This window comes from Pelodiscus sinensis, chromosome 4 (assembly GCF_052426305.1).
Source record: "Pelodiscus sinensis isolate ZL-2025 chromosome 4, ASM5242630v1, whole genome shotgun sequence".
NCBI lineage: Eukaryota > Metazoa > Chordata > Testudines > Trionychidae > Pelodiscus > Pelodiscus sinensis.
The window spans coordinates 119,996,768-120,011,202 of NC_143055.1; the positions used below are offsets into that span (position 1 = coordinate 119,996,768).

The following is a 14,435-nucleotide window of genomic DNA, read 5'->3' on the forward strand; positions in this document are numbered from 1 at the left end:
GTAGGAACAGAAAGCTATAATTGCATTATCTGCCACACAACTGTATCTTCTTTAGTATTTATCTTGTTCTTTCTTCAGTAAGCAGAAACACTTTCATACTTCAATAACAAGCTCATAAAAAGTGTCTGATGGACTGCAGACGGTATTTCTCCTGCCTTGAAAAATTACATAAATCAAATACTGAGTGACTGCCACTTTCTAGCTAAATGCTATTATAAATAACTGTTTGTATGGCCTTATCATTTTTTTCTGCCTGTCAACCACTGATAAAGATTCACTCACTAAATCACTGTAATTTCCTCTTAGCTGACAGAAAGAAGATTTAATATGGTGATAATGAAAAGGATGAAAGAAGTATGTTTTACTTTTTAAAAGAGTTGTATAATTTTATGTACTTGTTTTAAAACCATTACATTTCTTTTTTCTTTGTTTATTCTCAAACAATGACATCAAATCATTCTAACACATGATCTCCATTTGAGAACTTTTGATATAAAAACTTGAACTTTGACAGAAGAATTTAGCACTATACATTTAATAATGGGCTGTAAAGTAAATCATTAGGCTGGTATCAAACTTCTGAAAACAAATTTCAATAGTGGCATACTCTAAGAGTGGGGTTTTTTTATTTGTTTTTTTTTTAATTAGCACTTAAAGATAAATATTCCTTCTCATGTATTGCTTAAAATATAATATAGAACAGCTCAATGCCTAGCCATTCAGTACGTACAAATAATTCTATATTTAGTATATAGTCTGTCACAGAAGTCTGAATAATTCCTTAGGTCCCACCTAGCTACCAGAGTATCATTTATTTATCAGATGAAAATCAGACATTAGTACAAAAAGGAACGTCTCTAGTTTTAAAAAAAAGAAATGTTATAAACTATCAGAAGGTAATCAAGAGTTGCATGTAAAGTCCAAATTCTGCCCACAGTTACAATTATATTTATATAACCCCATCCGCACTAAAATAATTGAAGTTGCATTACAGTAACTGAGAGCCCAATCTGGTAATACTTTTCTCAAAAAAAGTCTTTTTTTTCAAGTGCAAGTGTCATCAATAAATTAATATGGCAATGTTAAAGTGGCAATGTTTGAATTCTGGTTACTACAAAATGAAAGAAAAACAATGTTGTTTCTTATTTAAGGTTTTTTTAGAGGGAAATCATACATTTATACATTTAGGTACTAGCTTCAAGCCATGATCACCCTTTGGCAGTATCAAAATGGCACATGTAATTGCTAGAATCCACACATTTTCTATACAAGCTTGCTGCTTATGTTTACTATCGAATTTTACAGAGTTTAATTTTATGAAAACAGTGAATTTTTTTGTGTAAATATCCCCTAAGGTTCACTGCTAACAGTCAGAATAATGACATTTCCAGAGGTGAAAGAACATATTAAAAAGAAACTAGCAATTGAAAGAATTCAACAAGACAAAACTACAAGTAGATTTCTCTGGAATATTTTAATTTTAATTTCTTCTCATTTATTGATTTTGAAAACTAGCCCCTTATAACTTGTGACTGCATAAGAATATCTTCTTCTGGTAATGCCACATATATTTATCACTCAAGAGGTATGTTATGTTTGCCTTTATACTTGATAATGAGAAAAAAAACAAAGCTGCTTATTTGCATCAAACCAATAGTGTATTTCTGCTTTGTGATGAATTTGTGAGGCTTCAGATGCTGGTCCTGGTTGTGTTAAGGTGGCTAATTTATTTAATTTTCTTTTGAACTCCCTCTCATTCCTATGAAAGTACAGGTTTCACAATTTAACCTGGCCTATATCTGGGATAAGAGAAGAAAGCGTAGAAGAAAATGGCTTAACCTCCAGGAGTTAATGTATGAGAAAATCTTTTCAGTAACCTATGCTGGCATAAAGTGGATGTCACATCTGCATTTGAAATGCTAATTTGTTTTCAATTCACAGTTTTCCTTTTCAGATATTAAATCAGTTTTGTCATCTGCTTCTACTTTACAAACAAGGTTTCCCAATACTGTGATTTTAAGGCTAGCACCGGACTTATGAAGATATCTTAATCACAGACTTTTCAGGTAAACTATTCCATTCAAGAAAGAATGTAAAATGGACTGACAGTGAGATGCCAACAGATGGATGTAAGAGCAACATATGTCTTTCCAACCTTTGCTTTCTCAAACTCTTTTTTGTCCTTCCAGGCATTTCAGAGATTTATAGGACGTGGACTGCCCACAAAAAGGAACTGTTGCCTATATAACTTTCCTGTGGGTACGTATAAGCTACGCTCTATTTTCGAAAGAGGATATGCAAATTCCACAGGATCGTCTTCCGATCTCACTTTCGAAAGCAGATCTTTCGAAAGTGAAAGTAGTCTGGACACGAGGTTTTTCAGGATAAATCCCTTTTTAGAAAAAACCGTGTAAACCTCATTTAAGAAAGTGGTGTAAACCACTTTAAGAAAGTGAGATCAGAAGAAGATCCCACAGAATTTGCATATCCTCTTTCGAAAATAGAGCGTAGTCTAGCCTGAGTATGGTGCAAGGTTTCACTACCCCTCATTACTGTGGCAAAGATACTGACCTCATATATTGTCATTGGTGAGGTTTTCATGCACAAAGTCACTACTCACCAAATTAAACTGGGTGCAAACATGATATTCATATAAAGTCACAATTCTTTAGTATGGAGAATATGTTGAGATTGCTTTTTGATAGTGTATGTAAGAACCTCAGAAGCCGTGTGAAAACCATGCTTTTTAATAGTTATGACAATTGCAGCTCTGAATTGACCACACAGATACACCTAAAACACAGTGCAGTGTTCTCAGTTCATATCTCCCAGAGGATTTAATAATGATTATGTTACCAAAGCCATAGGACATAACTTTGAAAGACTAACTATTTACATAGGAATTCACTTAGAAGGGGGAAAAGAGAGTTATGGGCTTATTATTGATTTTTAGGGTGGGGTCTATTTGTAGCCAATGTTTCTTCTTTTTAAAAAGTGCATGGCCCCTCAGCAACTATAATCAGCATTTTAATATAAAACAAAGAAAATACATATTTAAGACATATTATTAACTGATGTTATTTGACCAAAGGAGGGAAAATACACCAGAACCACATAAATGGACCATTGTCAGTGTTTTGTAACAAACACTCTAGCCATTGCTCCTTTTCCTTGTCTGGATGTCTTAGCCCCCACGCCTCTCATGCAAGCACCACTTACGTTGCTTTTTTGTGTTCTTTATTATAACTCTGAGATACCTTTTAAAAACATTGCACATCACATGTTCATGAAAAATCTTGATAATGGGTTGGCAATTTCCCATCATAAATGTAAATGTTTACTGAAATTGATAATATCACTCCAGACACGTGTCCTCTGGTATTTTCAGTCAAAACTTGTATAAAGAAGAGACTCCCTGTGCAAAGATTCCCCATGTGCTCAACAGACATTCGGGTCAGGGCCTTGCTTTTCCTGCCACCATTTAACGAAAAGATTAATGATGAAAATTAGTCACTCAAAAATAACATTCCATAGGAACCTACCATTATTCTATAGTGTTTCACAGGAAGTTTCCAATTCTCAGGAAATCTTCTATAGAAAACATAGGGAGAAGACCAAACAGTTGGGAAGAAAACTGAGATGATCCCATACTTTTTCAGATTGTTGGCCATCTAGCACTGAAAAGACTCTTACTAAATTCTATTGGGATTTGGTAATGGACTATAATAACATGTTCCTCTTTTTGACAAGCAAGTCTTGGGTTTTTTTTCCCCATGTCCTAGAGCTACTATAAAACTGTGTTAGCTTTACACTGCATTGTGTTCTGTAATATCACCCATGACTTATCCCTTTCCATGCTATTAACCCCAGTGAAACAGATGTAGCAAATGGGCTCAGACTATTACCTATTATAGGATGAATATAACATTTAAAGGAAAAAAAAGCCTCCTGAGTGCTGTGTGTAACAATGCTCTTCATGCCACCAATGGACTGTAGGAATAATTAGATATTTCTTTTAAGTAAAATTATTTTTAAAATACTGTAATTGGGTTCATCCTTCCTTGGGTACTTTATTGGAGGCTAGATTAGAATTCAGAATGATCTGTTTTGAAATGACTTTCTTGGTGTTTGGAGATACCAACATTTCTCACATGATTTAGTCAATCTCTGTGTAATATTTGGTTAGAAAAAGTTCCTTGGAGATGACCTTTTGAAGGACGTCTGACTGCTGTATTTTTACTGCATTTTCTGATTTCAAATATTAACATGAAGTATTTTTTTAGTTTAAACTTAGGTGTCCATTAGGTGATTAAAGTATAAATTATTATGAAGAGGAAAAATTAGAAAAAAGTTTATAAATAATATATTTTAAAAGATGGTCCTTATGTACCTGCTTCCATCTGCCACTTCTAAGACATAGGTGCAGTGAGCTAATTAAATGTTAATGAAATCTAAATAACATGCTGATCCCAATGCATCAGACAAGAAGAAGTAACTGCATAACAGCTGCTGCAGCTTGACAAAACTGCTTTTGTCAGCACCTGAAGCAATGTCTCAAATCTAGTTTTGGGAAAGCTGGATGAAATAACTGACATTTACTAGTAGCTGATTTCAAAGGACTTGCAATTATTTTTGCTCAAGTAACAGGTGAAGAATCAAAGTCATTTTAATAAGTTAGGAGCTTCAACAAAATTATTTGAAAATACAACAGATATAAGGAAATTCCTCTGTCACTGTATTTATAAAACACTCTTTCTAAACAAGGCAGACATTTGTTTCAAAGGAATTCTTATTTCAATAGTTATATCAGAATTTTAAAAATACCATTAAAATTAATTGTAAGTAGGCAAAAAGCTTCCCTATTGCTCTTTTCATTTATGGATTTGTTGGAAGTATTATGGAGTAGCAATAGCCTCAGTATGGTTGATACTGAATCTAACTTCACATTTAAAGTAAATACCTCCACTTAATACATCCACATTTTTACCATGCACACCAGACAGGAAATAAACTAATTTAATATAGCATATGTTTAAAAGGCAATTTAGTATCAAATACCAAACCCTCACTGTGGTATGCAATGTGATGAAGTGGACTAGGTCCTGAGGGTCCAGCTACATCTGTCTCAGGAAAGGAGCAGAGGAGTTAAGTCCTCCGTACAACCTAGAGAGACCTTGCGAGAAGCAGCCACTCAGGAGAGTCTGCAAAGGGCCAGGCAATGAGTGAGATTCTAGGTAGCAGCCAACCAGGGCACAGGAGGGCACTATAAAAAGGAGCTGAAGAACCAGAGGCAGGCCCTTTCTTGCTAGTGCCATGCAGCTGATGCTCCTGGTTTGCCAGAGGGAACTACAGCACCATGGCCAGCTCAGCACTGACTGGGAGGTTTGGTGCAAGAGACAGTTCTTCGGTAGCTGCTGGGCCTGAACACAGAAGAGACCTGAGCTAAGAGTAAAGCTTTGGTGATGGTTGAGGCCATAAAAAATTCACTCAGGAAACTACAGGCAGTTTCATTAATAGGACATGACTGTGTGTGACTGTTACTCTTAGGGTCCCTAGGTTGGGACCTAGTGAGTGAGCCTGAATCTCCCCTATAGGCCACTGGGGAAGGGGCCTTCAACTGAACAGTGATAACTCCCCAAAAGGTCATCTGAACTAGTTAGTGATCCAGCTGTTGCCAGAATGGCCAGAAAAGATGAAACTATTGCTTATCAGATAATTAACAGGATAGTCGACTAATTGCTCCCTGCCCCTCCCCCCGCTGCCTCTATCAGATAGGGGCAGCAAGGGGGGAGAGAATAGGGAGTACTTCAAAGTGGCAGCGCTGCATGGAGCCCGGGATCAGCTGAGGATTGGGCTCCATGCAGCTAGGGTTGCCAGATCATTTAACCAAAAATACCGAACACCCCCCCCCCCAAAAAAAAAAAACACTGGGGAAAAAATTCTGGTGAGAAAAAAAAGAGGGAGGCCAAAGTTGTTCAGCAAAAAAAAAAAAAAATTAAATTATTTTTTTTAAAAAAAAACAGTGCAGCCCCTTTAAGAAATGCTTTTGAGGCTTTTTGGCCCTAACATGCTGCCGGCAGCCATCCACCATCTTGTCTTCCTGCAAACAGCTCCCCTGCGGAACCAGGTAAGCACCCAATATTTTCGCCTCCTGGCTGGGAAAAAAAAATCAGAAAATACCGGACATTTTAGGTGTCCGGTATTTTCTGAATCTTTTTACCAGACAGGAGGCGAATACACCTGACTGTCTGGGTCAATACTGGACACCTAGCAACCCTACAAGCAGCACTGCTGCTTTGAAATGCCACGGGGAGCCCGACGCTGGTTTCAGCGCTTTTTCCTTTGAAGTGTAGCAACAGCCCTAGGGCTATTGCTGCACTTCAAGGGTGACTAATTGAATAGTCAACGCAAAAATTCACATACATACACACACACACACACACACTCCCATTAGTTTGAAATAACAAGGTGAGCATCCACACAGCAAGCACGTTATTTCAAAATAATAATCCCTCATTCTATGAAGAATAAAACCTATTTCAAAATTGCTATTTCAAAACAGGGTTAGTGTGGATTCTCTGCTGCAGTTAGTTCAAAATAACTCCTCCCCAGAGTCATTCAAAGTAATTATTCCCCAGTGCTTCGTGGGCCTGCCTCAGATTAATTTTGAGGCTTCCCTGTAGTGTGGACAAAACAGTTATTTTGGGAGTTATTATTTCAAAATAACCTGATATTGTAGACATAGTCTTAGGGGTACGACTACACTGTGGGGGGGGGGGGGGGAAGAAGGGGAGGTTTCGAAGAAGGTATGAAAATTGTGCTCACATTTGCATATCTTCTTCCGATTCTTTTTCCAAAAGAGGATTTTTCCATTTTTGAGGAATAAGGGGGCTTCCAAAAGAGGGTTTTTTCCGATATTTGGCCCTGTGTAGATGCGCCAAATATCAGAAAATCCTCTTCTGGAAAAAGAATCAGAAGAAGATATGCAAATGCGAGCGCAATTTGCATAGCTTCTTCTAATCCCCTCTCCCCCCACACACAGTGTAACCGTACTCTTATAAATTAACAAAACTCAAAGTGTAGAAGCCCCAGAAAAAATTAACACGGATTCAGGGTTTGTAGACAGATGCATGTTTCAAAGAGCTTGCAAATAAGGTTTCATCCTACAAAACAACTAGCATCACATCTAGTACTTGCTACTTCTGACTCACAAGAGCAAGAACTCTAATAGATTGCAAAAATTTGGCATTAATAAAATACAATATACCATGTATTAATAAGTAACACAGGATTTAAAAAAATCATTAAGATCAGAGTTTTAGATATCTGCAACACTTCAAAATAATTCTGTTAAAAGAATCTTTTTCTTTCTTAGGCCATTAACACCTACGTAAACTTTGTTCAAAATGTAATCATGCAAATGTGCTCCCAGCATACACACACACACACACACACACACACACCATGCAGCCTGCTTTCCCCTCCCCCCAACCCACCCAGGGAAGACTACAGCAAATGGGTCAGGGACACCCCAAACAAACTCTCTCCCAACCCCCGCAGCTCCACCTCACTGCACAGATACCAGCATCTATCCACACCCTTTCCTCCACTTACTCCTGTGCAATCTGCTCCCCCCAACCCACATAGGGTCTAGGATAAAATCCTGCTTCTCAAACTAGCAGGCACCTGCAGTCTAGCTGGGAATTAAGACAGGACAAAGCACAAATGATCCACCCAAATCCCCACCTCATGGCACAAACTCACTCCCCCCAGTCTCCACCTCACCACCTCAGTTTCAAGGAGGCAGCTAGCTCCACTTAGCTGCTACTCAGCAGGATGATGCCCCTCTCCCCGCCAGTCAACTGAGCACCCTGCCTGCATGGGAGCTTTGAACCTCTGAGCAGAAGCTCAGAAAACAGCTGTTCAGTCACATAGCTTACAGGGAACTTAGCCCAGCACCTTCCTTATCACAGGCTCTTCCTATTGGTACCCACTTGCGCTTGCTCGTCCTACATCCTCCGCAGCTCCTTCTGTCTCCTCAGTTCCTCACACACTAAACTAGCTGCAAAGGCATACATTTTAACCTACCTATATGGGCATCTATTGAACTATTAAGTGAAGAGTAATGATGCTTTAAAAACTGGGGTTAATTCTGTCTGTGTATCTGTTGCTTTTGCTACTGTTTAGCTGCAGGAGTAAACTGTAAATCAGGATCATGCCCTCCCTGTGATTCCAGGGAAGAGCTGCTGGGAGGGTTTGGAGGAGATAGCACTACTTTCAGGGTCCTAGGCAATTGGGCTGTGGAGTCCCCCACTCCAGTAGGGGTTCAGACATAATATCTAGACCTGGATGCCTATATAGGGACCCAAAGTCTAAATTCTGCTTCATCTCAGACTGCCAGGTTCAGCATTCGGATCTCCCCACAGAATGAATGTCTGTGGAGGCTCAACCATTACTTACAAATTTACAGCAACAATACAAAATACTCTTTCTTCCCAGCTAGAATACGGAGGCCCGTGGAAAAGTGTGTTTGAGCCAGCATACTGTCATTCTGGAAACACTAAAGAAAATTTATTTTCTTGCTGTCTTTCTTACAGCTTCAAAAATGAAGAAAACTGCTCGAAAGGCAGTAGGAAACCTTACAATCAATATGCCAGGCACATTCATGCCTTGCAAGTTACACAAAGGAAAATTAAACAGACTGCAATATTACACAGAGACAATGTCAAAATCAATTACAAACTTCAGCTTCTTTGGTGTTCTGATACCATGGGAGTTGTTTCTTCCAAAGGAAATAATGGAAATAATTCATTTATTGTAGACATGGTACATCATTGAGTGTAAAATCATATTATGCTGATTGGGAACACAAGAAATGCCTGTTTTCATGCATATGAGAAGCCTGCACTTGTATGTGTAGGACAGTTTCACGCACTCATATTTCCTGAGTATTTAATTATTTTCTGGCAACTTACTACATTTTGCCAACAAAAACTACTTTCAAACTTGCTGAATGACATCACCCAAACCACCCTAGAATAGTGCTCTAAGATTTTCCATTCATGAGCAGAGTGAATTTTGTCTTGTGCACCAATTTGAGGAAGTGTTTGCTTGTTCAGATGTGTGCCACTGTGGCACACAAGTTATAAACCTCTCCCTTTCCCCCTCTGCTGTCATGTCTCCCACCCTCCACTCACTCCATCTGCTCCCCTGGTGTCTGCTGCTGTCCCTCCACCCCTCACCCTCGTCTGCTGTCCTGGTTCTTGCCCTTCTCACATCCTCAGTCCTCTTGGGACCTGCCCCCTCCCCTCCCCCTCCTCTCTGACCCATGCACCTGCTCGTCCCTTCTCCCCTGTGCCCACCCCCTTCCCATCCTCTCTCCTAACACATCCCTCTACCCACATGCCCTGCCTCTCTCCTATGCCCTCTGGTGCCCATTCATCCCCTCCCTATGTCTGCTCTTCTTCTTCAGCCCCACAATCCCCCTGGCATCTGCACCTTCCTTTAACCCCTACCTCCCAACTTTCCTCACTGCCCCTGCCTTCCCAACACCTGCCCCCCTCACCCTCTTCCTCCCTGATACCTACCCCCTTACCACCCTCTGCCCCAGCTCCCCTCATGTCCTTCTGTGCCTTCACACATGACTTCATCTGTCCCGCCTTCCTCATGCCCACCCCTCCTTTCAACCCCTCTTCTCTTGACACCCGCTCTGCCCTCCTCCTTCCTAGCCCTCATTGCTCCTCTCCTCTCCTCTCCTAGCATCAACCTGTCCCCCCTCCTACCTCTACTGACACTTTCCCATTCCCCCTAGCTCTTTGTGCCCTTTCCCCTCATTGTCTCCTCTTGGCCCCCTGCCATTTGTCTCTCTTCCACCCTGCCCCTTGGTGCCTTCCCCTTTCTTCTTCCTTGGCCCCCTCCTCTCTCTTGAGCACAAGCCCCTTCCTCTCCTCACCCCCACTTTCCCCTTAGTTCTCCCCCTACCCCTTCCCTCACCTTTTGCCTTCCTGATAGCTGCACCCCTCAATCAAATCCTGGTGTGTGGAGCTGGGGGCACGGTGCTATTTTTAGTACCCTGGCCCCGGCCCAGGAACGGCTACACTGCAGCCCACCTCCAGTCCTGCACATGGGGTAGCCACCTGCCTTGACCTAGGGCCATGGTGCTATTTTTAGTACCGGCATCCATGGCCCCAGCTGCTCCCAATGGTGGGACTGTATGGCAGGCAGCTGCCCCATGTGCCAGAACTGAAGCTGGGCTGTGGTGCTAGTTTTAGTACTGTGGACCAAGCTCCAGCTCTTGCAGCTGCCACACAGGCCATGTGGTAGCTGCCCAGCTGCTCCTGTGACGGGGCAGCCACCTGCTATGCGGCCCCATCCCCAGGAGCAGGTGGGGCCACAGTTAAGCAGCTCTGCTGAGGGAGTGGATTGCAATACCTGGTGCATGCAATATCTTTTAAAGCATATGTTTTTGTATTTGTGTAACTGACAAGTGTGGTCATATTTACAAAGACAGTGTAATATATACTATTACTCTAATTTATTAGTAATAAACCAAGTGGGTGTGTCTACACTGGGCCACTTATTCCGGAGAATCAGCCGCTTTTCCGGAATAAGCCGCGAGCTGTCTACACTGGCCCTTGAATTTCCGGAAAAGCAACGATGCTGTACTGTACAAAATCAGCCGCTATTCCGGAAACCGTACGATGCTCCCGCTCGGGCGTAAGTCCTTTTTCCGGAAAAGCTTTTCCGGAAAAGGGCCAGTGTAGACAGCTTTTCCGGAAAAGCAGAAGAAACGTAAAAAAGCGGTTTGGACGGCGGGAGACCCCGTAGAAGCCACGGACTTCCGCATTACCCGAGGGCTTAAAGAGCCAGCACGCTTACTGGCCGCACGTGGCAGGAGGCCCTCAGAGACCTCCCTTCCCAGCTCTGCGACGTGGCAAGTGTGCTGCCCAGCCACGTCAGCGGAGGCATGGCAGCTCGAGGTGGTCAGCCACCGTCACCCGGGGCAGAGGAGGAAGCCCCCAGGGGCCGGAAGCGCAGGGCCCCATCCTGGACCCCCAGGGAGCTGGAGGCCCTCCTGGACCTGTGGGAGGAGGAGGAGGGTCTCCATGACCTCCAGTCCCGCCGCCGGAATGCTGAGCTGTACACCCGGATGGCCCGGAACCTCGCCCAGCAAGGGCACCCCAGCCGCAACTGCGAGCAGGTCCGCTCGAAGGTTAAGGAGTTGCGGCTGGGGTACGTGCGGGCCACGGAGGGGAGGGGAGCAGGGCCTGATGCCTGCCCCTATTTTGAGCGGCTGAACTCATTTTTGGGCGAGCCAGCCCCGCAAGGCCCAGCTGTCCCCGTTGACACCTGCCAGCACCCCCCGATCATTCGTCCCACCGAACCGGAGGAGGAAGACGACAGCGGCGGCGCTTCGGGAGAGGAGGCCAGCGTTGCCACCCAGCAGGCCCCCTCCAGCAGCTCCTCTGTGGCCGGGGAGGAACCCACTGGTGAGTCTTTGAAGGTTACACTCCCAAAGGGCGGGGGGCGGAGGGCGGGGGGGAGCGAGACCCAAGTGTCCGGAGGGGGGAAGGGGAGAGCATGTCACTCAGGCCACGTGAGCTGCACGCTGCATAGCATGCGGCAGTTAGCAGCACGTGCAACCACGTGCAGCCTGGTGACTGAGCGGCAGGTGGCCGTGGCAGGCAGCTGCGGGCACGGCTGGGACCGTGCTTCTCACACACATTTCAGCGGGATCAGGGGGAAGGGTGGATGCCGGCTGGAACCGGCCAGGGCCCGAGGGACTCAGCCCAGAGCCTGCTGCTCCACCAAGGGGTGCAGCACAGGGAATGGCACACTGTCCCAGGCCTGGCTGTGAGGCACAGCCAGCTGCTCCTGGGATAAGTGCAGCGTCACAGTCCTGTGACCGTGGACCGCCACCGAGCCGCTCACCTGCTCCCAGTGCCTTGGCAGGTTCCCCGAGGGAAGTCCCCACTGCGGCCACACCTGTCCCTGGGCTACCAGGCTTGCGGGAGGGATAGTGGGAGGGAGATGGGCCCCTGAGTTTTGCTGCAAGGATGGGACAGAACCCAGTCACCCTTTCTGGTTCTGACCAGGAGATATCGCACGCAATGGGATCTGAGAGCCCAGACCGCCACTGACAGGTGTGCTCCCAGGCACTGCGTGGGGATGCATCTCGCTCCCTGTCAAACACCAGTGATTAGCCCTAAGCTTTTCACAGTGTCCACCGGCAGGGAGTTCCACAGGTGAACGCAGCACAAGCACCCTCCTGCCCTGCACGGAGCCAGGATACAGACCGGTGCTTACAATACTGCAAGGAGGACCCTACTCCCAGGGGTGGTCCTTCTTGCCAACATACAACACCCCCCGGGAGCAGGAGGGGAACTGAGTGGGCCCAAGCCACAACTGTGCGGTCACCTGGGGCTCTGGGGTGGAGGGCATGGAAGTGTGGGGACAGTGGATGGCCTGCCTGACTGACCCATCCTTTCTTCTCTTCCCTGCAGCGGGACCCAGCACCAGACCAGCGACTCCAGCAGCAGCGGCACCCCCAGCTGCCCAAGCCCGGAGGACCAGGCTCCGACACCGGGACCAGCTGCTTCGGCGTCATGTCACCGCGGTGGAGGGGATCCAGACCTCCATTGCGGAGCGTGTGCAGGGGGACCAGGAGTGGCGGCAGGAGGGATGGGCTGCGTTCCTGGAGGAATGCCGCGAGATGCGTGCCACAATGGGCACCCTGACGGCACATTTAATACATGCCATCCACTATGGCATGGCCGGACCGCATGCCCCCGCCATCCCTCCGGGAGCACAGCCCATGCCCCCTCCTATCCCTGCTCCTCTCCCAGCTCCTGCTCCTCTCCCTGCTCCTGCTCCTGCTCATGCTCCTGACCCTGACCCTGCTCATGCTCCTGACCCTGACCCTGCTCATGCTCCTGACCCTGACCCTGCTCATGCTCCTGACCCTGACCCTGCTCATGCTCCTGACCCTGACCCTGCTCATGGTCCTGCTCCTGACCCTGAAGACCGTGCTCCTACTCGTGCTCCTACTCGTGCTTCTACTCGTGCTCCTACTCGTGCTCCTACTCGTGCTCCTACTCGTGGGCACCTCAGCGTGCAGGCTGCCCCAACGCGGTCTGCCCAGCGTGGGCAGGTCCGCCCCCAGAGGGGCGCTCGCAGGGGCCACCCGTCCCAGTAACTGCCCCCCCCTCCTTCTCGCAGTTAAAGCTCCCCCCCCTCCTTCTCGCAGTTAAAGGTCCCCCCCTCCTTCTCACAGTTAAAGCTCCCCCCCCCTCCTTCTCGCAGTTAAAGGTCCCCCCCTCCTTCTCGCAGTTAAAGCTCCCCCCCCCTCCTTCTCGCAGTTAAAGCTCCCCCCCCTCCTTTGTAAATAAAAAGTTCTGTTTTCATTTCAATCTTGTGTGGTTATTGTGTTCCTCTAGTAACTGTACAGAAATTATGTGAGATGCCAATTAGCCACTTCAATTTAAAGAGGGTTACAACTGTGGACAACAAATTCATGACTCTATCACCGGGGGGGGGGGGCTTTTTCAGTGGTCATTGGTTCGCGGCGCATAAAGAAATACTTGAGACTTTTCAGTAAAGATGTAAACCAGAAACTATATTTACATAGCAACAAACAAGCAGAAAAAAATGGTTACAATATGCAGTACAGTACACATTCAAAAACATAAGTTAGGCGCAGGGAGGACGATTGTGGTGTTGCTGGCCACCTCGATCCTTTGGTCCTTCCGGGCCTCAGGAGAGGAACAGCCAGGAGATCCCTCGACGGATGACTGTGGTGTTGCTGGCCACCTCGATCCTTTGGTCCTTCCGGGCCTCAGGAGAGGAACAGCCAGGAGATCCCTCGACGGATGACTGTGGTGTTGCTGGCCACCTCGATCCTTTGGTCCTTCCGGGCCTCAGGAGAGGAACAGCCAGGAGATCCCTCGACGGATGACTGTGGTGTTCCTGGCCATGTCAGTCCTTTGGGCCTTCCGGGCCTCAGGAGAGGAACAGCCAGGAGATCCCTCGACGGATGACTGTGGTGTTCCTGGCCATGTCAGTCCTTTGGGCCTTCCGGGCCTCAGGAGAGGAACAGCCAGGAGATCCATTGAAGATGGCACTGATGTAAGCCTTCGACACAAGTCCCAAATCCTGTTGGCTGTTCCTCAGGACGGCGATGGTGGCCTAAACCCTAGCCTAACTTAAAAGAAAAACCCTAACTACACCCGACGCACCCGACGAACAGACTCGATGACGGCCGCGATGTGCTGTGACCCGACGCTTTACTATACTATGGGGAGGGGGGAGGTAAGGGGAGGAGGTGGGGAAGGGTAGGAGCTGGGACGGAGTACTCTGGGGTGACCCAAGCGACCCTGCTACGGGGCTTGGGCAAACATGTCCACCAGGGCCTCTCTAATGCGCACCGCCTCCTGGCG

At 46.1% G+C, this 14,435-nt stretch overlaps 2 protein-coding genes across 5 annotated transcripts in view; one reads left to right on the forward strand and one right to left on the reverse strand.

Annotated features, from left to right (window-relative positions):
- CCSER1 (coiled-coil serine rich protein 1) overlaps window positions 1-14,435 on the reverse strand; it is a 1,136,372-nt gene that overhangs the window by 780,873 nt on the left and 341,064 nt on the right. The gene's annotated exons all lie outside the window — the stretch shown is intronic.
- Window positions 10,965-13,255, forward strand: LOC149524574 (uncharacterized). The gene is made up of 2 exons (XM_089778074.1): window positions 10,965-11,489; window positions 12,504-13,255. The coding sequence occupies exons 1-2, from the start codon at window positions 10,967-10,969 to the stop codon at window positions 13,193-13,195; spliced, it is 1,215 nt and encodes a 404-aa protein (XP_089634200.1). The 5' UTR covers window positions 10,965-10,966; the 3' UTR covers window positions 13,196-13,255.

Bases quoted from the DNA above. Each gene is read 5' to 3' on its own strand.
- LOC149524574 (XM_089778074.1), top strand. From the start codon at position 10,967: ATGGCAGCTCGAGGTGGTCAGCCACCGTCACCCGGGGCAGAGGAGGAA. The intron at 11,490-12,503 runs GTGAGTCTTTGA...TCTTCCCTGCAG, and splicing joins GGCCGGGGAGGAACCCACTG to CGGGACCCAGCACCAGACCA.